This window comes from Caretta caretta, chromosome 27, assembly GCF_965140235.1.
Source record: "Caretta caretta isolate rCarCar2 chromosome 27, rCarCar1.hap1, whole genome shotgun sequence".
In the NCBI taxonomy this organism is placed as follows: Eukaryota; Metazoa; Chordata; order Testudines; family Cheloniidae; genus Caretta; species Caretta caretta.
Genome location: NC_134232.1, coordinates 16,100,970 through 16,127,975, shown reverse-complemented (window position 1 = coordinate 16,127,975; position 27,006 = coordinate 16,100,970). Strand labels below are relative to the sequence as shown.

Genomic DNA, 27,006 nt, shown 5'->3' with positions numbered 1-27,006 from the left:
ACTTAGCTCAGATTCCCAGGGAACTAATGGTAACTTACCCATGCCTTCATCTTTGACACACATCTGTTGTTTTTTGTTTCAGAAGTCTTCAGGAAAATCCAAGATTTAAGCAGCTAATTGAAGGGCTACTGGAAACTATCCATGCTTTTGAACTTGACACTGGAATCAAGTGTAGGTATTGCTTGTCTCAAAGGGCCTGCACTGATATGGTAAACTTTTGGGCATTTGTGTCAAAATTATATGTCCAATGCCAAAGTCACTATGCAGAACTCCAAGGGGTGGGTTTTTCAGAAGTGTTTCGTTATTTAGGGCCGTAAGTTGTAAAGAAAGTCACTCGGGCACTTCTGAAAATCTCACCCCAGGACTTTGAGGACTGTTCTGTGTGTGGAATGACTGCGGTATCTGACCATATTTTCAGTGTTCATCTGAGATATGTTTGTACTTGTGTTAGCTAATTCTGTAACCATGTCTAAAGTCTTATCCTGCTTCCTCTCTTTCTGATGCCCCCAACTCCTCTTACTGTGTCTTTGCTTTCTTCTATTCATTTTTTTAACTAAACTGTGATATAATGAATTTTTAGCCTAATGAGACTGAATTGTGAATCACTGCAATGATTACATTTAAATGTACACTCTCAGTCATGTTGTTCTGATATGAAACGATCCGTTCTAGCACACGGGAACTGGTAGACTTTTACATACATATTTTTGTTCATATTTTGGAATAGGACTTTCTTATGGGAAGGTGTTTTGATATATGGAGTTGGACAATTCCTCTCAGGTTTTTTAATTGTTTTGTGTTGCTTTAAAATTACTAGTGTTAGGCCCTGATCCTGCAAGCTGATCCATGTGGTCATATCGATTTGCCTGGGCTATTGGTTTTTAAGAATGGGGCTTCAGTAAATTAGTTGTAAGGAATTTCTCATGAATCTAGGTGAGGGGTAGTTTTGTAGTTTAAAATTAATACTAATAATTTGTTCACTGCTAGTCTTAAAATCAATAACTTTCTTTTCTGGGGCTTGGAGCATTATGTACAAGATACAATTGTACATACAGGACTTCTGTTACTGTTGCACATGATGTATTAGTGTCCAGTTCATGGATATTTAATGGTTATGGTGGAAGAAAGTTTACATAAGTATGGCCATACTGGGATCTCTCTCCTGCCATCCATCTCCATCCTCTGACAAACAGAGGCTAGGGACACCTTTCCTTACCCATCCTGGCTAATAGCCATTAATGGACTTAACCTCCATGAATTTATCCAGTTCTCTTTTAAACCCTGTTATAGTCCTACTCTTCACAACCTCCTCAGGCAAGGAGTTCCACAGGTTGACTGTGTGTTAAGTGAAGAAGAACTTCCTTTTATTTGTTTTAAACCTGCTACTCACTAATTTCATTTGATGCCCCCTAGTTCTTATTATTATGGGAACAAGTAAATAACTTTTCCTTATTCACTTTCTCCACGCTACTCATGATTTTATATACCTCTATCATATCCCCCCCTCGTCTCCTCTTTTCCAAGCTGAAAAGTCCTAGCCTCTTTAATCTCTCCTCATATGGGACCTGTTCCAAACCCCTAATCATTTTAGTTGCCCTTTTCTGAACCTTTTCCAATGCCAGTATATCTTTTTTGAGATGAGGGGACCACATCTGTACGCAGTATTCAAGATGTGGGTGTACCATGGATTTATATAAGGGCAATAAGATAATCTCCATCTTATTCTCTCTCCCTTTTTTAATGATTCCTAACATCCTGTTTGCTTTTTGACTGCCACTGCACACTGCGTGGACGTCTTTAGAGAACTATCCACAATGACTCCAAGATCTTTCTCCTGATTAGTTGTAGCTAAATTAGCCCCTATCATATTGTATGAATAGTTGGGGTTATTTTTTCCAATGTGCATTACTTTACATGTATGTTTCCTAATATTTTTCTTCTATCATTTCTCAGTTTTAAACAGTCAGGATTTTTCTAAAAAACCTGTAGAAACCAATTCTACTGGGCTCCTGGGGAAGGAAGGTTCCATCATCCAAAGTAAGGGCTACAGAAACAGACAAAAAAGAATTAAAGAACAAGAGCAAGAAAGTCCTACCTTGGTAATTTTTCTCTTCTTTTTATTCTTAATCTCTCCTGCATCTGGAATATCTTCTGATGGCTAATGATTTAGGAATGCAACTCTGAGTTAATTTAAATGAGCCAAAATCCTTATATTGTGTTGGTTTTTAAATGACTATTTGACTGAAATAACTCTCCTTAAAGATGTTGCTTGAATAAAAGGGCTTCATTACTTTTTAATATGCAAGGTTGTAATATATATTAATTGTTGCTGAAATTACTGCTATGAGGTTTTTTCAACTAATGTATAATGGTGAATCCTAAATGAATAACTATTAAAAGGACATTGCAGACTTAAAAAAAAACTATAAAAGAAAATTACTTGACATTGTAATAGCCCGTAATAATCTTGAAAAATAAAAACTTTTCAAATGTTGCCTTTCCACTTCAGTGTATGTCCTGTGAGAGCTGACAGTAGCATGAGCTTCTGTTGGATATTTTTTCTACTCCTGTGCAACTGGTGATGTTGGGGGAAGAACTGATTTTTGCAGCAGAGCTTTAAAAAAAACTTGGTTAGTTTACAGTCTACCTAGCCACTGTTTAATTTTTTGGTAGTAAAGTAGTGAATTTGAAGAAAATATTCTTGGCTATTTATAATCAAATATAACCAAATGGGTGGTAATTTTTTTGAGCCTAAGCTCGTTCCCAGGACCTATTAGGACGCTTGTCTGATCTGCCAAATATTGAATAAAATCCTATGCTAAATGTGGCAGAACTATAACAGAAATGCTTTGAAATGTTAAATGAGTAAAAATTACATTTCTGCTTCTACACCGGAAGAATGTTTGTTAATTGCAGAAGGCCTCTCAAATAAATCGGGTAAAGCCACTCTCATGAACTGCACGTTAAAGTTCTGTACAGAGTCTCCAGATACAAACATTCTCCCTTATGCTCCATAACACATCTGACCGTCCTACAGATTATATAATTCAGCCTGACGGGCTTACTTTTGTTTTTTGCAGTAACCACTTCCTCTGTACTCTTTTTATTGGCAGGAAGCTAATGCTGGTGCCCAGGTTGCAGACAACATGGTCAGGAGAAGTTCCCTCAGAAACAAAAGGCAGAAATGTGAATCTGGTAAAGCAGTGTACATTGAATTTGGTAAGAACCCCTGAGTGTAAATGTACTAATCTAAAGCATAATAATGCTTGTATAGCACCTTTTGCCTGTGCATTGCAAAGTGTTTTACAAGCAGTTCTCTCTGTTTCATAACCCAAGAACAAGGGGACATTTTAATTGTATTGGGTGGGAAATTCAAAGGTGATTAAATACTTTTTCAAACAATGTGTAATTAAAATATGAAACTCACTACCATAGGCAGTTTGTGAGGCCAAGAACTTAACAAGATTCAAAAAGGGATTGGGTAGTTATATGTATATCAAGAATATCCAGACTTGTTAAAAATGATTATGGTAATTAAACCTTGTGCTTCAAGGTTTAGGCCAATGTGCTTCAAGGTTTAGGCCAATCTCTAAGTGCTAGAGATCAGGATGATGTGATGAAGTGGGACTGTTCTTAATGTTTCCTCTGAATAGTGTGGGGGTTCCTCAGTTTCCCCTAGGCAGTTCTTAAGTATCTAGGGGGTGGGGTAAGGGTGTATGATCATTGCAGAGCCCTAGAGGGCAGGTGTGTGCAGGAGTCTGGACACAGAGAATGGCCGACACCCTGTTTCCTGGCAACTGATGGCCTGGGCCCTTCCCCCCTGCAAGGTGAGAGCTGAAGGGTTGGAGAACAAAGGAATCAGGTGACCTCCTGGCCCGGGAAAGGAACAAAGCCCAGAGGAGGAGGGGCTGGAGGGGGTTTTCAGTTTGGGGCTGGCTGGGACATGGAGTGAAGGGCAGACATGGTTGTCTGGCTCACTGCCCCCCAGAATGGACCCAGCTGAGGGGTCCCGTTCTCTGCACCTGCAAGTTCTGTGTTAGACCATGTTCCTGTAGTCTAATAAACCTTCTGTTTTACTGGCTGGCTGAGAGTCACGTCTGACTGCGGAGTTGGGGGGCAGGACCCTCTGGCTTCCCCAGGATCCCGCCTGAGCGGACTCGCTGTGGGAAGCGCACGGAGGGGCAGAGGATGCTGAATGCTCCGAGGTCAGACCCAGGAAGGTGGAAGCTGTGTGAGCTGCGTGTCCTGAAGACAGGCTGCTCACAGAAAGGCGACTGCCCCAGAGTCCTGACTGGCTTCATGGGGAGCAGTTCCAGAGCATCGCCCAGGGACTCCGTGACAGATGAGACCTAATGTTGGGGGCAGATTATCCCACATCTGCCTACTGTGGGGTTTTGACACCTTCCGCTAAAGCAGCTGGCACTGTCCACTGTCAGAATCAAGATACTGGACTAGGTGGAGTTCAGGTCTGATTCCATATAACAGTTCCTGTGTTCCTAATTAATTTAGACTTGCACCATCCTTGGGAGTGCAGAATTCTCCACTTATAAAAAGGAAATAAACTGAGCCACCGAAGCCTGGGCTGGGATTAGAATATAGCCAGAGCTCCCGACTTAGTCTCATGCTTTAGACACTAGCCAATGCCTTCTGTATTGGATAAAAAATTAGAAACTCCAATCAGAACTTTTCTTTCACTAGCTGGCTCTGTATAAAAAGTTTTAGTACATTGTTTTGTGCTGGGGGCAACAATGTATCTGCACAGAGAAATTAGACTCAGCATAAATTGCTGGCATGATCAAGGTGGAGTTCACATAGCACAAGCTGAAAGAACTTAACCGTGAAAAAGACCAGGGTATAAGTGCCTGTGTGAATACAGCACATTGAAACAATGGCAAATCCTGGTTTGCTTTTTGAATTTTTTCAACCAGAGTGCTAATCGCTGATTTGTTTTTTTTCCCAGGATCTGATTCTTCTGAAGATCTTTTTAAAAAAGCAGGTGGTTGTGGGTAAGTAAAAGAGAACAATACTTGGAATGTTGTTGGTATTTTCTAGTTTAGCTCATTTAACCCCTTCCTGTTGGGTTTTGGAGGATCAGATGTGCTGCAGTGCTGTCAGGAGGGACCTACCGCATTTAGCGATGCTAGGCACCTTTGACGGATTTTTCCAAATAGACAGCAATGCTGTAGTAAACATTCACAAAACATGTCTGAAGACATGTTTACAGTTAAATCCCATTTCTACCCACATTCTGCACTCCCTTGACAGCTAACAGTAGTGTCCCAGGATTCACATCCATAAGTCGTTATGGAAAATATTACGCTTTTCATTCCTTCATACATTTCCAGATACATTGGTTTTTCCACACTTTCAAAAGGAAAGCCATTCCTAGGCTTCCAATTTCTTCAGAGTAGCCTCCTTGGTTGGATGTATATGATCCCAGATAATTTAATTCATCTACTCCCTCTACAGCTTGACCATTAATCGTAATGTCCATTTGTATCATGTTGTTATTGATCATGGCAACATACAAGCATTTCATTTTTGCCACATTCAGGAATAGTCCTGATTACATGTTTTTACAGGCTCCATTATTCATTGCATTGTGTGCGTGGTTGCAGCAAAAAGTGTCATGTCAACATCAGCATATCTGAGGTCAGTTAAGAAGTGTCCACCAATAGAACCTCAGCTCCTTCCACTTTCAAAACCTTCCAAAGCTTGAATTGTAATAAATTTTGTGAACATGTTGAAAAGACTAGAGGGCAAAATTCACCCTAGTCTCACAGCCAGCTCAAAGGAAAACCAATTGCTGCTGTTCACGCCATGTTCTGTTGTTGACAGAAGAGACTTGCAATGAGTTCAGTTCGATGCTTTGGAGTCTCCATGTCTGCCTGTATCCTCCGCTGATGGTTATGTCCGATGGTATCACGTAACCAATGGGTGTTTATACTCCTTGTTTTCAGTTATATGGATATTTGCAAATTTGATCATCTGTGTCTCATTCCTCTCTGAAATCACATAGTTGTGGTGGTAGTTCTGCTCCTATCGTACTTCATGGTATCCTGAATTATGTAGAGTAGCACTTTGCTCATGTGCGATATCAGGGAGCTGGTACAATAGTTACTGCATTCTGTTATATCCCTGTTCTTTGGTAAGGGCAGAAAGATTCCCTTTGTCCACTTGTCCAGCCAGTTTTTAGTCATCCATACATCATTGCAGATTTTCCACATGAGATCAAAACTGTGGACACGAATCGCTTTTAGCAATTCTGCTGATATGTTATTCACCCATGGTGCTTTCCTAGGCTTAATTTTCATAATAACACACCCCGCTTCAGCTCTGTATTCTCTTCTCTGCTGTCATGTGTAGTACATGGTTCTGATGAAGGATACAGATTGCCACAGTAATCACTCCACTTGCATTTGATATCGTAATCTTCAGTAAGAACTCTATCATCGTAATCTTTTATTATGGTTGGTCGTGGGGAAAACTTTTTAGTAAGGAGACTGACCACTGGGAGAATAGCTTTTGCAATATTACTGCCTTTATAATTCTCAAGTTCCTTGCATTTTGCCCTATTGTGTTTACTCTTGCCATAAGAACATAAGAATGACCATACTGGGTCAGACCAATCAGCAGTGACCAATGCCGGATGTTTCAAGAACGAACAGAACAAGTCAATTATCAAGTTCTATAACTCCTGTCCTCCAGTCGCAGCATCTGGCAGTCTCGTCTAGTCTGCCTTGAATCCATCTGCTCAATTCCTTGTATTTTCTCCTGCACTCTTCAGTCTTCACGCCTCTCTTTCACTCTGCATTGTGTTTTTGCCAGCTTGAACACCTTTTCCATTAGCTGTAGTGCCATCTGACCCTGGCTTTTTGGAATGTGTAGTTTGGGGGCTTTGAGCATGATAGTTTTCATTTTATTCCAGAGTTTATTCAGGTTGTTCTCCTCTTTCACCTGTGACAACGACTCAGGTGCATTCTTTACAGAAGTCATGTAGTTTTTGTTGATTTTGGACAGGTCCAGATGCAGTGGACCTGCCAAACATGTTATCCTAAGTTTTAATTTTATGTTTGAGGCAAACAGTTGATGGCCTGACTCACAATCTGCACTCAGGAAAATCTTTGTCCATTGAATGCTTGTTCTCCAATGTCCATGTATCGTTACATCGGTGATTTGGATCTTTGTCACACTGTCAGATGACCTCCATGTCTATAAACGTCTAGGATGTTGGGTGAAGATTATGATTGTAATGACTAGATGATTAAACAGTAGAATTCAACTAAACACCTTCCTCTCTCATTTTGTAAACCCAGATCATTGTTTCCCCTTACTACTTTGAGAGCTTACAGCTCCAACTTTCTCATTCAGGTCTCCAGTTACAAGGGTGATATCTTTACTTGGTGTTTCAATGAGTGTCTTTTCAAACCGTTCATAGAACTCATCAATTGCATTGTCATCAGCTGCTGTTGTAGGGACATAAACCTATATGATCAACATTAACTGGCTTATCTCAAAGGCAAATTGTGATGATTCTGTTGCTGACTAGATTATGTCCAAGTACGTACTTGGAGGTTTCCTTGGATAAGATAAATGTAATCACTTTTTCTCTCACTTTCACAGAGCCTGCATAGTACATGGCATACCCATCCATCGTCATGAAATGGCCCCTGCCATTCCATCACAGCTCTGAGATTTCACATATTTCTATCTTGCATCTTTCCAATTCTTTGGTCACAATGGCAAGCTTCCCTTCCTACACAGTCCTCATGTTCTAGGTTTCTATTCTGATGATTCATTTATGAAGGTTCAGGTCATTCTTTTCCTTGGTGCAAACATCAGGTACTGTATTTTCCAAAGGATTTGGTACAGCACCATCATAACCACAACAGTTCGTTTTCTCGCTCCCCCCCCCCCCCCATATGAGATAGTGTAAAATCAGGTACAAGGGGGAAAAAGACTTCAGAAAGGGTTACCCACACTCCGAGGGGATCTGGGTTGGATGAGAATGAATCCTGAAAGATGATGTCTTCAGAGGAGCAGAAATAATAATAATAATTACCTGGTAAATAATCTTTGTTTGCTATGGGGTATAAAATAGTATTTTCTGATTATGTCCAAGCATTATTGCACTTGTGACTACATGGATTTTCTTTTTCATAATCCTTCCCAACAGAATGGGACACACAAAATTATTTCAGACTCCACCTCAAAAAGGAGAACGGGAGGAAGAAATAAAGTATGCTGAGAAGGAAAGTGAAAGTCCATACAACATGTGGCCTAGCACGTCAGATGCAGGAGAAATACTCTCATCGGATATCTTAGGTATGTGTGATATTTTTGTGACAGATAGTGCTTATGGACAGGAAGGAAGTTTGAAATTAGAGTATTTCATTTTCATGTTTAGGTAATATGCACACTCAGTACTGTACTGAATTCATTTTTCTTGTTGACTTTGGCTAGAGTGTGTGTAGTTTTGAGGCTAACTGTTTACAGATTAGACACACAAAAATGTTAGACATTTGGTTGTCTGTATCAGACTCAGATATTTAACTGTCTGTGTGCATGGAAACAGAAAAATGAACTCGTTTAAAGGGCAAAACAAATTCATCTCTGCATGGATTCCTATATCACCCTCATCACGTTAGTATCTGAGTGCCTTCCGTTAGTGCATTAAGCATCATGGTGAACACATGCCACGTGGTTCAGTGTTTCTCCCATCCTATCCCCATATGGAGAATAGTGTGTGCAGTGAACTATATTGGTAGGATTTTGGTTTTGTTTTTAAATTAAAGAACACAAGTTGAAAAAGTACATCTTGCACTTGGAGTGGAAAGTGGTGAGGTTTGTGATGGTCTGTAGTTCCTGTGGGAGCTCATTCCACAATCTCATTTCACGTCTCTGCCTCCCGCACAGACGAGCGTTATCCTTATGGGAAAAGTTCCATTTTGCAGCAGAGTAGTCTACCAGAATTCTCATCCTAGAGCTTTAGTCATCTTTTAGGTGTCCTGTGCTCAGGCCATAGAGCACCTTGAAGATAAGGACAGAGACACTGAACTTAATTCAATTCAGAGAAATTTCAGGAGCTGCAGGGGTTAATGAGGCTCTTTCATGACTGTATAATCAAACTACTCATAAGGAGTTCTGCCTTTCTTTTGCTGGTGAACTTTCTGTTAGTTCCAGATATTCAAACAAAGTCTGCTTTTGTAACTTACTCATACTGGTTGTCGTAATTATATTTCTAAAAATGTGTTGAAAGACTGGCAATTGAAAGACTTATTGTAGTTTAAATGGAATAACATTGTATAGAATAGACATTAAAACTTGATAACATGCCCACCTAAAAATGCAGAAAAATGAATGACTTGGTGTTAATTAGCCTTTGAAGATCAGGGAATAGAATAGTGTAGAGGGAGTAACAAAAACTCTGAAATTAAGTATCCTGGAAAAATGAGAGATGAGCTAGGTCTGGAATATCTTTTGTTTAGTTATCTAGTGAGTCTGGTAGTTGTACCTGAGTGTTCATGTAGGTAGGTTTTTAAAGCTATAACTAGTTTTTATTAATAAAATTAAAATTCCGTGTATTTGCAAACAAAATATTAGCTGTTAAGCACTTCATTATTCCTGTGTACACAAACCCTGAGGTGCTTAACAGCTTGTAAGTCTTATGTATTTTCAGGTGAATGTGGTGTCTCAGAGGAAGACAGCAAAGGCACTTGGAATGGCATCGAAGACTTCGAGGCTGCTCAAGTGAATGTGGCTGAGGGTCATTTAAAAGAGAGCCAGGGCATTTCTGCTTCAAACTCACAGGCAGAACAGCGTGACAGAACAGGCAATGCCAGCTCTTTACTGAATGAGGACACAAGTTTATTCCACAGTGCAGAAGAAATGGATGCTGGGGAAACTCCATTTAGTAGTGAAAACAAAGAGTCTGGCTTAGCGCACAGCTCAGAAAACCAATTAGATAAAAGCAAGAAGTCAGGTAATGGTGTCCAGCATACAGAAGCTGTAGAAACATGTCAACCTGAGAGTAACTCCCTGCATGAAAGGGAACCTGCTTTGGAGAGTCTATTGCAGCCCAAGACTCTTCACGGCAATCCTTTGAGTCAAGTTTCTGGGAAAAGACTGAAGAGAAGTATTCAAAAAGTCAACGAGTGGTTTTCTAAAAGCAATGAGATGCTCTCTTCTGGTTCCTCCCAGGATGCTCCTGCTGGGGCATCTGACACAGAAGATGGAGATTCATATTTATCAGACAGAGAGTCCTGTATTTCAGAGAAGACTGACCTGATGGTAAACTGCACAGAAGTTGTGGTGGGATGTGAAAATGATAGGAATTTGTCAAAATTAACTGTGCATAAAATAGAAGATAAAATATTTGGGAAAACGTATAAAAGAGAGAGAAAGTCGAACCCTCTTGTCCACACGAGAGAGATGCCACTGACTCCAAAAGTGGAAGATGTTACTACTGATATGAAACCCTCAAGTAATTCCAGAACAAGTAAATTAAAACGGAAAAGAAAGACTGCCTCTGATCTCCAACCTGCGGACTTCATCAAGAAGAGAGATGAAAAGGATCTAAAGAAGCACTCTGAGGGTGTTAATCAGTGCATTGTTGGTAGAAATGCTCGAAGGAAAAAAGGTGGTGAAGGTTCCACTGTTGTTAATGAGAGTCCCATGGGTGTGAAAAATGGGGACAATATATCAGCAGAACTTTCCCTCCGAGAGGGGGAATCCATATTGAAAAATGATACTGAGAAAGTAACTTGCAACAGCACTGATGGAAAGCCGGCACAGGATACCCGTGACCGAAAGAATACTAAAAAAATGAGAAGCTCATTAACGAAAAGAAGCAGACATTCAGCTAGGCCCGTGTGTGCTCTGCAGCTGGTAGTGGATAGAAACTCAAGTTGCCCTGATCAGACTGAGCTGCAGATTGATAGTTACCCAAGCAGTGAAGAGCCAAAAAAAGTTGATTCAGAAAATAAACGAGTCAGACGCAGCAGGAGGCTTCAGTTACTGACTGAAAAAATGACAAAAGAAACCAGGAGAAGAAGTGAGCCAAACGAGAGAGCAAGAAAGCATGCCAGTGAAAGCAAAGATTCCTCCTCTGGATTGCAGATGAATGTGTTGGTCCATGTCCCTGAATGCAAAGACCCTGATGAGCAGCAGGATGTACTGAACCATAGCATACCTCTGTCAGACACTGATCTGAAGGGTAATGCCTTGGAAGTAGATAAAACACCCCCTAATCCTGAAAATTGTTCTGATGGGATGCAAACTGGAAAAGGCCTCTTGTATGATGAAATATCAGTGGAGGATTTAAATGCTTGTTCTGTTGTGCCTGATACAGATTCTCAAGATAACGAAAATCAAGGAAGCCATTCACTTCTGCAGCCTCATTCCACAAATGTGGATCAAGCTGCCTGCCTAGTGCAGAATTTGTCTGAGAATAATCAGTGTGCTGCATTCGAGCCCAAGAACAGAGAGTTGTGTGCATGTTCATCCAAGACTAATAGACATTGCACAGAAAATGACTTGGAAAGTTTCAGAAACTCAAAGTCACATGAAGCTAAAATCATTTCAGAGTTGAACACAGAAACTGAAGACAGTGAGCTAGAAACACAGTACTTCCGAAATATGTTCAGACATTCAAAAAGACTGTCATTTACCCTTCATCCTAGTCCAGTGAAGGAATCTGTGACTGAAAGCACTGCTTCTGAAACTCTAAGGAAATCAGGTGCTAGCAGTGTAGAATATAGGCATAACAATAGTGACTTAAAAAATGAACCTCCATATGTTAAAAAAACCGTGGGCCTGGATGAGGTTTGTGAGAGAGATGAGCCTAAAACATGTGAATCTGCTAAAGGTATTTCTGGGCGTAGTCCAGGAATTCACTTTTCCAGGGACACCGAATGTGGACATGTTAGTGACGATGGCAAGAATATTTCACAAGTTCCAGATCAAGTGCAGTTATTCTCACCACCAAGAGTAGCCACTGCCAAGATTAAGAGTAGGAGCAGACTGCAAAAACGAAGGCAACCAAAGGAAAAGAGAATTTCACCTGAAATGGTGATAGAAAGTCAATTAAGTCAGAACAAAAGTAACAGAAGCCTAGGTGACCAGAGAAATATAGAAGAGCGAATTTCCCAAAGAACTGATTTAAGCACAATTAATGAAACAGGAAGCAATCAAGGAGTAAAAGCTGAAGAAGCTGAAAACAAAGGGCCAGTATTAAATTTTCAGCCCAAGCCAGTGCTGGTATATCCTGTAGTTTGTCAACAAAGCCCTGCTGAATTTAGCTGCAAAGTAATTGAAAAGAACGGTTATGAAGGGGAATGCAAACAAGTAAAGAGTGATAAAGAACAAGTATCCCAAATTGCCAGCATAGGTGTGCCTGAGTGCTTAATTTCAGAGGATGCTCTGGAACAGCCCACTGAAGGTACTAGTGGTTTTCCATTGCTGTCTGAGACCCCTGATGGCTTATTGTGCTCTGCTGATGACATTAAAGAGAACATAAGCATTTGTGAAATTGATAGGAAAGAAATTTCTGCGGTATTTGTTAAAACAGGTGAGAGAGCCTCGTTAAGAGAACTGGACAGTGGCAGCAGTAGTTCTAAGTCTAGGTCTCAAAACTTTGTTCGGGAACCCAGAAGACCAGCCTGGAAATTGCAGTCCTCCGAGGAGGATTCTAGTGAAGATGAAGAACTACCTTGCTTTCAGGCATTAATATTTGGCAAATTAGTAAGCACACCATTGCAGCCTACAGAACAGATCATGTCTACAGTAGAGTCTTCATCACCGGAAGAGATTCTAGCACTGCTGAACAGTAGCAGTGGCAATAATAAAGCTGTACAGAAATCGCCTGGAGTCATCTTGAGAGATACATGTGTTTCTCCAAGCCAAGAGTCAGAATGCTCAGTTAACTTATTTTCTTCCCAGTCCAACATGTCAGAAGATTCAACCAATAGACTACAAGAGCTGAAGAAGCCCATAACACTAGCTCCTTGTTCCAAAGAAATGAGCAGTTTCAGTGGAAGCAGAGAAGCTAGTCCAAATGGTAATGAAGAGCTGACAGGAAGAAAAACTGATTTGGAAGATGGACACCAACGAGACCAGAATGTGCAACCAAATTTAGGTACAAAGCAAGATATCCTTGCTCCAATTTATTATTTGTATTACTGGATACTTAGGAGTCCCATTGTGTCAGGCGCTGTACAAACACAGAACAAAAAGACAGTCCCTGCCTCAAAAGCTTACAATCTAAGTAATGTGCAATCAAATCAGAAGTATAAATAAATTTACTTTTCTGCATTTGTGTTCATTTTTGTTTCCTTTAAGTTAAATTCTCATAGTAATTCTTAGAGCAGAGAGGAAATGACTAAAATAGAGCCTGGAATTAATTTGGCCCCAACCCCTGTTGACTAAAGGGCTGAATTTCATATGAGAATTTGATTCCTAGATCTGCTGACAAAACTTCACTGTTCGTTCTAAGGTGGTTTTTCCAGAAAAAATATCCATGAAAGTGGTAGTCGATATCTTTTGCTGTTCAGCTCTACATTACTTAGTACTCTGAGAAGTTTTAAATTCACAGGATAATTACTTTTTTTTTTTCCTAAAGATGCTTACATAAGCTATTCTTAGGACACAGACCTAAGGTAAAATTTTCAAAAGCTCTTAAGTTCCATTGATATTAAGTGATACTTAGGATGGGCATAATTAGGACTCCTACGTACTACAGTAATAGAAATAAATAATAATATTTTTCAGAAGTGCCCAGGTGACTTAAGAGCACCAGTCCCATTGGAAGGGACTTGTGCTCTTGTTACTTGGATGCTTTAGAGCAGTGTTTCCCAAACTTGGGACGCCGCTTGTTCAGGGAAAGCCCCTGGCGGGCCGGGCTGGTTTGTTTACCTGCCATGTCCACAGATTCGGCCAATTGCGGCTCCCACTGGCCGCGGTTTGCCGCTGCAGGCCAATGGGGGCTGCCGAAAGCAGCGCGGGCCGAGGGAGCCGCAATCGGCCGAACCTGCGGATGCGGCAGGTAAACAAACTGGCCTGGCCCACCGGGGCTTTCCCTGAACAAGCAGCATCCAAAGTTTCGGAAGCACTGCTTTAGAAGATCACTCCCTTAGGAGCCTATGTGCTTAAGTCACTTCTGAATATGAGACTTTTGCTCCTAAGTCATTTAGGTGCTTTTGAAAACGTCACCCTTAATCTCTGTATTGTGAACGTACAGTGATGGGCCCCGTGGTGAGTGAGAGATGTCGTTGTTGTTATTAGTAGTACTTTTTTATATATGAATCATAGCTTTTGTTTTTCAAGGTGAAGCATCCGGATATGACAGTGAAGCCAGTCACCAAGGAGATTCTTCTGGGCTGTCCTCCCAGGGTGAGATCCTTACCACACAGGTATGCAAGTTCATGCACTGAGCTCTCTAACTGCTTAACGCACTTTCCGGATATGGTTGGATAGTATAAAATCTAGGAACTAGACAGTCTTGTGAAAATTATGGAGCTACCATCACCGGAAGCCACAGATCTACAGAAAAGGTGCGGTTAGTTTCAGCTACTAAGCTATCCAGAATTGCAGAGCTGCTTTAATGCTGATATTTGTCAGATTTTGCCTTATGCATTAGCAACACATTCTACTACAGATTGTTCACCATATAGCATTAAGATTTTGATGCTTAATTGTGGCTGGTGTCTGTAACTTCCCTTCTGCATTTGATTAGTGCTGGAAACCTGTGCTTCATACACCAAAGGTTTGCATTGGTAGGAACTGATGTTGGATTTATGGTAAAAAGGCTTTTAAAATTATAACCCTGGTTAACTATTATTATCTGATTCCAGTTGTCTGTGGGGAAAGAGGTACTGGATTGTTATGGTGATTAATTAGAAGCACAAAGTCTTTGCCTTCTTGGTCACTGATTCCAGACCAGACCACGTTGAAAGAGTGGTCTGGATCATTTATACTGGCTGGTTGACCTCAGTCCACTTTCCAGTGGACAGGTCTCCCCACAGAACTTCCCCTTGGCCTCCTGTCACACCCTGTTGGCTGTCTCAGCAGAGAATCCAAGGAAGAATAAACTTCATCTTTCTGTTGTGTGGGTGGCCCTTCCATGTTCAAACCAGTGTGTGCTGCACTATTGCAAGTCATAGTTTGTACCGGTGTAGCTCAGCTATGCTGTGGGTTTAAGTGGTGCAGCTTCATTGGTGACTGAGGCCTTGTCTACACGATAGAGTTAGATCGACACAAGGCAGTTTTCATCGACCTAACTATGTAAGTGTCTGCACTAAAATTTTGCTTCTGCGATGTAACTACCTGGCTACGCCGACTTAATAACTCCATCTCTATGGAGGCATAGAGTCGACGTAATTAGGTCAGTGCAGTGTTGGTGTAGACACTGTTTTTCTTTCAACAACTGTTACTGGCTTTCAGAAGCCGTCCCACAGTGCCCCACACTGACAGTACAATCAATACAAGTTCTGCCGGTGAGGATGTGCACCGCTGACACAAGGAGCCAAGAGTAGACACGCACAAGCAATGTAATTACTGTGGCGGCTGTATGCCGAAGTAAGTTATGTCGACTTAATTTTGTAGTGTAGACATGCCCTGAAAAGCCCAGTGTACACAAGTCCTAAGAGCTTTGGGCTGGACTTATTGATGAAAGAGTTATTCTTCTCATTTCTATCTTGGTCAGTGATGCAATAACCAGAAAGTTCCACATGGTGGCAGTGGTGGAACTGGCAACGTAATAGCCACTGTTGTTATAGAAACCACCTCTGTCTAGCTTGGAAAACTGTTTATAAAAGCATCCTTTGAAGCCATGTATTCTGTGAGGCGTAAGAAGGTAAATGGCATATTTTTAGTAGAAGGCACAGCAGTTTTCAAGGATCAGAGACAGCATTAAGAAGGGAAGGGATGCAATATTTTCCTATTTGAAAACAGCTGTTGGGATTCTGAGTTATAGTGGAGAGCAAACATAAATTTTAATTAGAGGCTCTGTACTACCACTTTCTAAATAAAAGGAGTACTAGTGGCACCTCACGAAAGCTTAAATAAATTGGTTAGTCTCTAAGGTGCCACAAGGACTCCTTTTCTTTTTGCGAATACAGACTAACACGGCTGCTACTCTGAAACCTTTCTAAATAAAGTGGCCTATTAACCCTTCATGTACTAGGCTCAGTATGCCTGGAATTCATGTAATAGGGACCTTTGCCACTGCTGAATAAATAGCATGTGCAATTTAGGACCAATTCAGTGGGCATGCAAGGGCCATTTTGTTAGACGTGTTGTCTTAGGGCATTCAACAGGTTAAGATGACTGGAAGGAAAAAGTAGTAATCGATTATTGGAATTATGTAAATCATTCTGTAGAAGCCAACGCCTGTATTTGCTGCTAACTGCGAGGCTGTGATAACTTGGAGTCTGTTTCAAAATGTTTTGCAATTGCAAAGTGAATGTATTTTTTTTTTCTTCTGCCATGACATGGTTTGTTTTTACAATAAAAACTCAGTAATTTCCCAAGCACCCAGTATGTAAATGAATTACATTCAGTATGTTGAATCAGAATTGTTCTGCTGTGGTTCCATTCACAACTATTTGAATAGAAGTTATTTTTTACTGTTTAGCAATTGAGCTGACTCCTGGTAGCACAATGTAGTTTCTTCTATTGCAGCAGAAGGATGCCATGCAAAACAACTTAAAAGAACTTCAGCAGGAAATGGCTGTACTTGAGGCCGTGCTGGAAGAGCATGGAAGCCAGGGCTTTGAATTCCCAGCCCCACACAGTGAACTGCCTCCTTCCAGAGTGGAAGGAACACTCGCAGTGGGACAAACGAGACCAGCTAGAGGTAACAGAACATCAAAGAAAATTATTTTTAACCTTTGTTCCAAACAACTTGCTGAGAATCTCATGATTATTTTTCCCCCCAGGAGCTGAGGTGTTGGGTTGAGCTGGCTTAATCTTAATATAGTTTTGCTTAAACTCAATTATTCAGTGAAATGCACAGAATATAATAGTGGCGTTTTTGTGCTTATATGATTTACGTGGTAAAATTCATAGGCTACAAAACACGCACTTGTCTGTTCCTGACTCTCATAAAATGATTCTTGCTTAAGATATTTTCAAAAAGAAATTAGGTAGGCCTCATGGCTTAGCAATACTGATCCATGCTGCTTGTTTTGTGGGCATTCGTTCCAGTCTGACTGTCTTTGGTCCCTTGGATGGATGGGGGCTGTGAGAGCTGCTAAATCCTCAAGAGGTCTCCACCTTCTCTCACTGTAGGACTGTGCTTTGGCAAAACAGAATGGAGTTGATTTCAGTATCGCTTGGCTGTAGGTGGTGATGCAGGACAGGTCCAGACTGCTGACAGGTAGAGAGGGAGGAAGTAGATGTTTTATAGTGGAGTGTAAATTCTCTGGACAGGATGTGAACAGAGTCCCTCCTTGGGGACTGCAAAGAAGAGCACTGACTCTGAGAAGTATTTAAATCAGGTGTGGGCAAACTATGGCCTGCAGGCTGAATCCGGCCCACCCGCTGTTTTAGGCTGGCCCTCGAGCTCCTGCTGGGGAGCGGGGGCTGGGACTTGCCCCGTTCCGGTGCTCTAGCCGGGGAGTAGGGTCAGGGGGCTGCTCCACGCAGCTCCTGGAAGCAGCAGCATGGCCCCCCTCTGGCTTCTGCACGCTCCAGTGGCCCCCTCTGGTGCTCCACTGGGAGCTGTAGGGGCAGTGCCTGTGGACATGGCAGCGTGCAGAGCCGCCTGGCCCTGCCTCCGCATAGGAGCTGGAAAAGGGACATGCCACTGCTTCCATGAGTCGCTTGAGGTAAGCACTGCCTGGAGTCTACATCCCTGAGCCATGCCCCAACCCCCTGGCCCAGCCCTGATCCCCCTCCCACCCTCCAAACCCCTCGATCCCAGCCCGAAGCACCCTCCTGCATCCGAAACCCCTCATCCCTAGCCCCACCCCAGAGCCCGCACCCCCAGCCAGAGCCTGCACCCCAACACCAGGCCTGATCGCCCTCCCACCCTCAATCCCAGCCCGCAGCACCCTCCTGCACCCCAAACTCCTCCTCTTCAGCCCCACCCCAGAGCCCATCCCCCTGCTGCCAAAGTCCTCAACCCCCGCCACCCCAGACCGGAGCCCCCTCCTGCACCGTGAACTCATTTCTGGCTTCACCCCAGAGCCCCCACCCCCAACCAGAGCCCCCAGCCCCAATTCTGTGAGCATTCATGGCCTGCCCTACAATTGCTAGTCCCAGATGTGGCCCACCCCTGATTTAAATTGTCGTGGGAAACTTACCGTATGAATAATATGCTGAGGATAGGGTGAGGCCCCCTGCATGTGTGTGTACTAAGGAAAGGGCTTTAGTTAGGCTTTTGAATATGACATTTCAAAGAAATTCATAGATTTTAAGGCCGGAAGGAAGTATTGTGATCATCTAGTCTGACCTGCATAACACAGGCCAGAGAACATCCACCAGCATTTCCTACTTTGGGCACAGTAGCTTGTGATTGAAGTAGCACACTTTTAGAAAGACCTACAATTCTGATTCGAAGACTTCAAGTGATGTTGTATTACCACATCGCTTGGTAAGCTGTGCAATGGATAACTACCCTCATTGTTTAAAAATGTATGCCTTATTTCCAGTTTGAGAGACTTATTTCTGTCCGTTACCCTTCCTCTTTGAGGGCAGCTGGAATAATCTGAATACTAATATGTGTAATAAAACCTTGTGTTCAATTCATTATCCTGTCAAAATTTACTGGCTGTGGGAATATCACTGCAGGATTCTTTAAGGTAGGGTCCAGAAGTGTTTTTCATCACTGCTACAGGGGGCCAGTCAAATGGCACAAACAGCCTATGGTTTCCTGATCGTTCTTTCGGTTGGTGTTGCTCGCATACAGTGTGCTGCGTATGTCTTTGGTCTTGTACCTATAGTCTTTCTAAGAACTGAAGTCTCTTGTCAGTGCAATATGCTATGGCTACACCAATGGCTCTGCTGCTCATGTGTTACTAAGTTAATTTTTGTTGTTGCTCAGGAGTTCATGGATGAAACACTAGAAGAGTCGGTTGCCATGGTTAGTGGTTTAAAGTGTTTTTCCATCAACATGTTGTTTTGTGGCTGTCTTGCGTTAGTTCATCTCCTAGATAATAAAGCCCACAGTCTTCTTTCAGTAAGCAGCACAGTGCTCCTATTTGGTGTATTTTCTTTGACTCCAACTAATTGCTGACTCCGTTCTAACACTGAGCTCCTTGTACACGGGGATTTAGAGAGCTAACTCTAGAATATCTATGCGGTATCCTACATCTGCATCATCTGTGCCTTGAGGTCCGTAAATAGATGGTTTCTCTCTGGCTTGCTCCTTAAAGGCTTTGGGCATTTAGCTAAGATGAATCCCCGCTGTCGATTTATTGTGAAGGAGAGGTGGGCCTAGGTGAAGCCACGATGTTACTTTAATGCCTTGACTTCCTACGCGTGCACTGCTGCATAGTTTGTGTCGTTTTATTCCTCCTTCCCACCTACACTAATAGAGGGAGGGCTTTTGTTGGAATTTAGCATTGTTAGGTTTCTGTTTGTGTTTTGGAGTCCTTCTCTCATAGTACAAGGGACACTGTCGCCTGAGAACCAAATTTCTGATACTTGTTTTTCTTTCTTTTGTAACCAGTTGCACCTTAAATACTAAACTGAAAGAAAAAATATTTTTTGTTCAGTTTGTTTACAGTTTGCATCAGACAGAACTCTGGGCAGAGTCAGTCAATTGACAATTTAATTTCCTAGTTTCATACTCAAGGGTGAGGTCACTGTACTAATGTACAGTTCCAGGAGCCTGTGTGTGTGCTCTTTCGCAGTCATTCTGAGAACTTGTAACTGTGCAATGTGCTTGCATCCCACAAGGTGGGCATAGAGCTCTTCCCTGTGTATCACAATCAGTGGAACTGAAGTCGGAGGACACATGATCCCTGGAGGGACTGTTATTGAGGGGACAGCAGTGGAGCGGGTGTGTCCCCGAGTTAGACTGCAAGCAACTCAAACTCATGGCCAAAGCAGGCCACCAGGCTTAATAAAGTTCCATTTATCCAACTTAACCTGCATTCAGCTTCACTCATTGTGAATGAAACACCCTGGACTCTTCCAGAAAGCGGCGGGGGGGACTGCAGGTACAAGATGAAGCCAAAGAGAGACCAAAAGAGCTAGGGGCAGTGGGGCCCGGCAAAGGCTCCAGGGCACAGGCAGGGGAGCAGGTCACACAAATATCAGGGAACAGTACAGCCTGCATAAAATTAAAAAAGGAAAAAAGATACAGTACAAGTTAAAAAATGACCAGGCTGAATCACTTAAAGGCATCCTTTCAGAAACTTGGGTTTAGCGTTTGACAAATGTCAAGAAGTCGAAGGGCTTGTTTACATGGGCCCGCAGTTCAGACTACACGGGTATGAACGGTCGTGCACGCCAGAGTGCTGGGCTGGGACTGCCTCCCATGGACGCTTCTGGTGCGAACTGAAAGGTACTTAGTTCACATCCCGTTTGCAACGATAATGACAGCGATGGAAAATGGAAATTCCAGTCACAAATGTGCCTGGAACATAATGGCTTTTTAATTACTGTTCATAACCCTTTCCTTTTTCCATTTGAACAGACTATTCAGCTGCTGTGTGAGCAGTCCTCTTACGTTTTGAGTTCAAAAATATCCTGTACTTTAGGAATATAATTCATGTGATTAAACTTCTCCTATGTCTCGTAACTGAAAAGCGTGTTGACACTGGTGGGCCTAATTCGGTATGAGAGACACATTATTCCCGGTGGAGCTCACTTTGGAATGAGTGTTTGTGTGACATTTCTAAATTCAATAAGCCAAATTCATAAGATAACTATAAATACAGTGTTTGAGGATTAAGTTGGGAAATCCAATGATTAGTTTCCTTCAGGCTAGAAAGTGACTTAAAACAATTTTAATTAATGCAAACCTTGTTTACGTTGTCATGCTAGAATATGGATTTCAGGCTTTCTCATAAAAGCTTAAAACTGATTACAATTATTGATGGTTTGTTAAAAATTACAAGCATCTCCCAGCCATTAAGTATTTGCCTTTCTAAAACACTTACTGGTGAACAGAGATACGTTAATGTTTTTGAGGCTTTATAAATAAAAAGTGTATAAAATAGCAGAATTTTGCCTTAATGTTTCTACTTTTCCCTATTATTTCATCATTAGTTTCACCTAACGCATCAGTTGACACCTTGTTTTTGTAAATGATTGAATATATGAAGTTTGCTATGTTTCAAATGGGGAAGTATTTTATACACATTTTGATTTGGGGACATTGGGATTTTATAGTCTGTAAGACGTAACTTTTTCTTTTGCAGGGGTCAGAAATTAATATGGTTCCATTTTTTTCATGATCAGTGCTGCATTATAATTCTGCAGCATACTGAAAATTACGTAAAAACTAATCTCATTTCATCATTATTGACAGTAAAATGTGCTACTGGCACTATAGTTCGCTCAAACCGTGTATTGTTCGTATGTAGCTGTGTGTCCTTAGCCTAGAAAATTGTTCTTTTTCCGTCATTCTCCTGGTGATAACGGTTGCATATGCCTGTTGCTTTACTTGATGTTTTCCATTTTTTTATCTGGAATACTTTCTGTTTTAAAACAAATCTGATTTGTCTCAAGGTTGCTGCTTTAAAGAAATAATTGAATTCTTCCCTTAAGAACAAGGTTGAAAACACTAGTGTTTTTATTTCTCTTGGATTTTTGTAAATACTGTTTTTCTTTTGAAGGAACAGCATTAATTTCAGAAGTAAATCTTGAAAATCACAAAATCAGCAGTTCAAAGGGACTTTCAGCTGATGGGTTCCATGTAATGCCAAGTGATCATTCCAACACAAAAAATAAAGAGCTAGAAGAAGAAGGGTAAATGCTTTTTGTTTGTCATTTATGGTCTTCTACGAACAATTAGCACCTTGAAGCAGAAAGGCTGCATTTTGTTAGTATTTCCTTGATTGGCGATTCCATTTCTAGCCAAAATAATATTTATTTATTTATTTATTTTATTTAGATATCATGTAGCTTGTTCTGTCATCTCTGTTTAATGATAGACACGCAAACTATTTCAGTGATGCAGGATTAACCCTTTTGCAGCATGCATACAGGAAACCGGAGTTTAGAGCAGACTTGTTTTTCCGTCTTTCGGGATAGAGAAGTAGGGGCTGTTCTTGTGTTGACTGTGTAGAGATCAGTGGGACCTGAAAGTTTCTTTTCAAGGCCCTCCAGTCTATCAGTTCAAGTAATAGGGATAAAATCCTGTCCCCACTTAAGTCAATAATTGACTTCAGTAGAGATAGGATTAAACTAGAGATGGACTATTCTACAGAAGTGTGATTAGTTTACAAACGATCCATATTGTATTGCGCCCTGAAGTTATTTATGGCCAGTGCTTTTGGTTAGTAGAAAAGGAAGAGTTTGGCTTTCATTTTTAAATGAAAACAGGCGCACACCGTACAAATAATTGAAGGGTGTAAACATCAGGGAAGAACAAGAAGAATTCAAGTTGATCTGAGGAAATGTAATTACAAGTAACAGAACCAAACTGAGTAAAGGGGAAAACTTCAGGCTAAATATCATGGAAACTTGCCCCAGCAGTGAGATTTTCTAGACTGGAATAACAAAGCCCCATCAACTAGATCCTTTAAATTTGTACTGTACAAAATACTAGAAAACAAATTGTAGGGAGCAAGTCACCATTGGGCTTTGGAGATGTTTAGTAGGTCTCTTCCAGCACTAATTTCTATGATGTGTGCCCAGAAATAAAATGTTAAAACTAAAATTACTGGCAGATACTCTGTCTGTAATAAGATGTAAGCATAGGGAAGACAAACCTCTTCTATGTAACTAAGTGCAGGAAGATAGTTTGAAATATTTATTTATTCAGTCATCCTTGTTTAATTACTGTTTGGTGGTTGATTGTGTGTTTCCTAAATGTAAGCATACATTGCACATGTCTGTCAAAGACAGCTGGGAGATGAAATAGGAACTTGAGGTATTGGTTGGAGGAGATAGGGGAGAAAAGATCAATTGGGCTGTCAAGGGATTAAAAAAAGTAATTGTGATTAATTACGCAATTAAAAAGATTAATCCTGATGTTAAACAATAATTGAATATCATTTAAATATTTTTGGATGTTTTCTACATTTTCAAATATATTCAATTACATCACAGAATACGAAGTGTACAGTGCTCACTTTGTATTTATTTTTATTACAAATATTTGCACTGTAAAAAACCAAAAGAAATAATATTTTTCAGTTCACGTAATACAAATACTGTAGCGCAATCTCCTTATCATGAAAGTTGAGCTTAGAAATGTAGAATTATGTACCAAAAAAGGGCATTCAAAAATACAACAACGTAAAACTTTGGAGCCTATAAGTTCACTCAGTCCTACTTCAGCCAGTCGCTCAGACAAACAAGTTTGGTTACAATTTGCAGGAGGTAATGCTGCCCGCTTCTTGTTTACAATGTCACCTGAAAATGAGAACAGGCGTTCGCATGGCACTGTTGTAGCCGGCGTTGCAAGATATTTACCTGCCAGATGCGCTCAAGATTAATGTCACTTCATGCTTCAGCCACCATTCCAGAGAATATGCGTCCATGCTGATGACAGGTTCTGCTCAATAACAATCCAAAGCAGAGCAGATTGACTCATGTTCATTTACATCATTTGAGTCAGATGCCACAAGCAGAAGGTTGATTTTCTTTTTCAGTGGTTTGGGTTCTGTAGTTTCTGCATCTGAGTGTTGCTCTTTTAAGACTTCTGAAAGCATGCTCCACACCTCGTCCTTCTCAGATTTTGGATGGCACTTCAGATTCTTAAACCTTGGGTCCAGGGCTGTAGCTATTTTTAGAAATCTCACATTGGTACCTTCTTTGCATTTTGTCAAATCTGCTGTGAAAGTGTTCTTAAAGCAAACATGTGCTGGGTCGTCATCCAAGACTGCTATAACATGAAATATATGGCAGAATGTCGGGAGTTCAGTCACAAATTTAATTAATGCATCAAGAAGCAGGCAGCAGGATCTCCCATAAATGTAAACAAAGTTGTTTGTCTTAGCGATTGGCTGCGCAACAAGTAGGACTGAGTAGACTTGTAGGCTCTAAAGTTTTACATTGTTTTGTTTTTGAGTGCAGTCATATAACAAAAAAATCTACATTTGTAAGTTACACTTTCATGATAAAGAGATTGCACTACAGTACTTGTATAAGGAAAATTGAAAAATACTATTTCTTTTGTTTATCATTTTTACAGTGCAAATATTTGTAATAAAAAATAATAATATAAAGTGAGCACTATACACTTTGTCTTCTGTGTTGTAATAGAAATCAATATATTTGAAAATGTAGAAAAACATCCAAAAATATTTAATAAATTTCAATTGGTATTCTATTGTTTAACAGTGCGATTAATCGTGATTAATTTTTTTAATCTTAATTAATTTTTTTAATTAATCATGTGAATTAACTGCAATTAATCAACAGCCCTGATATATTGGTCCTGTGAAATCAGCAAAGATTTCTGTTCTTTTTAAGGGAGACCCAGGTTCTAGCAAAGTTTTTGGAACCTAGGTGCATGGAGAAAAGACCAAAATTAAGTTTGTTTCACAAGGCTGGATAGTGTGGTGAATACAGCTGGTATGTTGTTAAGCAGCAAGCTATTAGCATTTATCCTTTGGGGTTAGTTTGAGAAAATTTACGTGACGGGTCGACATGCAGTTTTTAAAAATATTTTAATCAATTTGAATTCAACAGTACTGCTTTTGTGCCTTCATACTAGTTCTGTTGCTAATCATTCCCCAACATGTAATTCCACTGTTGCTATCCAATGTCTCTGATAGCTAAGGAGATGATAAATTGTTCATAATTCTTTTCTAGTTTGAGGTCGCCTGCTTTACAGCTTTCCCATCCTAAATCCCATCTTTTTAAAAAAGAAGCTCTGGAGCAAGGCCACTGGTGCCCGAGCCTTTGGAAAGCCAAAACTCGCTCTCAGGAGGGCACATTTCAGCGGGTTGGTGCGGCAGTGCTGCTGGAACAAGAGGCAATGAAACCATGTAATCGGTATAGACTTGAATCAGGTAACTCAGAGGACTGATCAAACCCAACATCTGCCTTTTGGCTTCTACTTGTACCCCAGTCACTGATCTGGGTTATATCTCCATAATGAGAGAGATCGTGAAGAACATACATTTAAATTAACTGTATAGTGTCGTCTTGTGAATCAAGAGACTTTTAATCTTTTGAAACCTGGATAATTCCTGGTACTGTTTGGGAGGGGATAGTTCTCTGATACAATAATGAATTTTAATGTTTTAGTCCCAAATTCATAGTATTCTCAGGAAATGCTAATTGTAGCCTGATATGTTTCACAGGTGTTTGAGCACCTTAGCTCTAGATCAGGAAAAATTATGATTCTTGGTGATTTTAAATAATGAATGAGGTAAAGGTGAAGTAGTGAATAACTAAGCAGAGAAAGGTTTCAGAGTGGTAGCCATGTTAGTCTGTGTCAGCAAAAAACGAGGAGTCCTTGTGGCACCTTAGAGCCTAACAAATGTATTTGGGCATAAGCTTTTGTGGGCTAAAACCCACATGCTGTGTATTTATACCTCTCTACTGTATTTTCCACTCCATGCATCTGATGAAGTGGGTTTTAGCCCATGAAAGCTTATGCCCAAATAAATGTGTTCGTCTTTAAGGTGCCACAAGGACTCCCCGTTGTTTAAGCAGAGAAAATGACTGTAGCCTATAAATTTAAGAGATGGAGCAACATCCTCCAGCATGACTGCAATGAGAAACTGTAATTAAAGACTGGGACTGTTTCAGTTACTGATTCCTCTTTCCTTCAGAAAATGCCGCTGAGCAGGAATTTGGAACAAAGCTAAACACTGCAGCTGTTCCGTGTGGGAATGAGAGCAGGACTCCAAACAGCTCTCCCTTGAAATTTTCTGAAAGACTTACAAACTGTCAAACTGCAGAATCAACAAATAGTGCTGCCATATCGTGGAATGCTAATAATGGGAAGAGCGCTCAGGGATGTAAGCAGGAGAGAAGGGCATTTTCCTCTGCATCTGCTCTGCACACTGGAGTTGTAAAAGAAAATGCCAAAAGCTCAGTTGTGACCTGTAGGAGACAAATGTCAATTGTGGCATCAGGTCTGAACCAGAATGAGCTTGTAAGTGTATTCCACTACCTTTGTCAATCCCCTGTTAATATATATATACCATGACCCCTGTGATCCTAAATAAAATTTTAACCTCTCCCTAAAGAGATCTATATGCAACAAAACTTAATTTAACATGAATTACCCATTAATAATACCAGAGTATTTGAAATTAGATACTGCCTTGTTAGCTAGTACTGATAAATATGGGGGTTTATATGTAATGATGCAATTAGGTATGGTTCAGAGCTTCTAAATGGATTGGAAAGCCATCCACATAAGCAGGCAAAAAGAAGGCTCGTTGTTCCAAAGCAAGGGAGACTCTCACCTCAAAGAACATAATTTTTTTTTTATACATTTGAGTAGACTTCTTGCAAGTTTTAGAGGCTCATAGCAGTAGGCTAGAGCCAGGTATGATGCAGACAAGTGCAGCTGGAGGAGTAACAGAGCTGAGTAATTTCTTTTACTATATAGCTATTGATTTTATTTTGTTAATAGATAACTGGAAAACTCTAGATTTCTACAACAATGAACATGCTAGTTAAAATCCTTCTTTGTAAGTAGATTGAAACGGATGGTTATATCACTGAGCTTTCACATCATCTGGACTTTTAATGTTTTGTTGCCATCAGAAGTTGAATATTGGCTTAATGCCTCTGATAACTGCAGCACATGTTTCCAGATTGATCTGAATTACAGTATAATAGAGTATTGCTTTACTTGAATTTATGTAAGCCAATCAAATAATTTCTGTTGTTAAAGGCAAAATGAATGTCATTTTTGAAGTAACG

General features: G+C 40.7%; 1 protein-coding gene across 7 annotated transcripts in view; it reads left to right on the top strand.

Annotated features, from left to right (window-relative positions):
• Positions 1–27,006, top strand: part of BRCA1 (BRCA1 DNA repair associated) — a 51,541-nt gene that overhangs the window by 8,585 nt on the left and 15,950 nt on the right. For 4 of the 7 annotated variants that reach the window (XR_007353816.2, XM_048829914.2, XM_075123557.1 and 1 more), the window contains 11 exons: positions 83–171; positions 1,954–2,099; positions 3,114–3,219; positions 4,961–5,006; positions 8,177–8,325; positions 9,680–13,135; positions 14,323–14,408; positions 16,678–16,852; positions 21,786–21,918; positions 24,934–25,133; positions 25,902–26,227. Coding sequence is in view for 6 of the 7 variants with exons in the window: in XM_048829914.2 (XP_048685871.2) it covers positions 83–171; positions 1,954–2,099; positions 3,114–3,219; positions 4,961–5,006; positions 8,177–8,325; positions 9,680–13,135; positions 14,323–14,408; positions 16,678–16,852; positions 21,786–21,918; positions 24,934–25,133; positions 25,902–26,227 (4,912 nt within the window). In the remaining variant the exon portion in view is untranslated. Of the gene's footprint in view, positions 1–82; positions 172–1,953; positions 2,100–3,113; positions 3,220–4,384; positions 4,467–4,960; positions 5,007–8,176; positions 8,326–9,679; positions 13,136–14,322; positions 14,409–16,677; positions 16,853–21,785; positions 21,919–24,933; positions 25,134–25,901; positions 26,228–27,006 lie in introns of those variants that run through there. The other 3 variants (XM_075123560.1, XM_048829916.2, XM_075123558.1) reach the window with 3 other exon arrangements.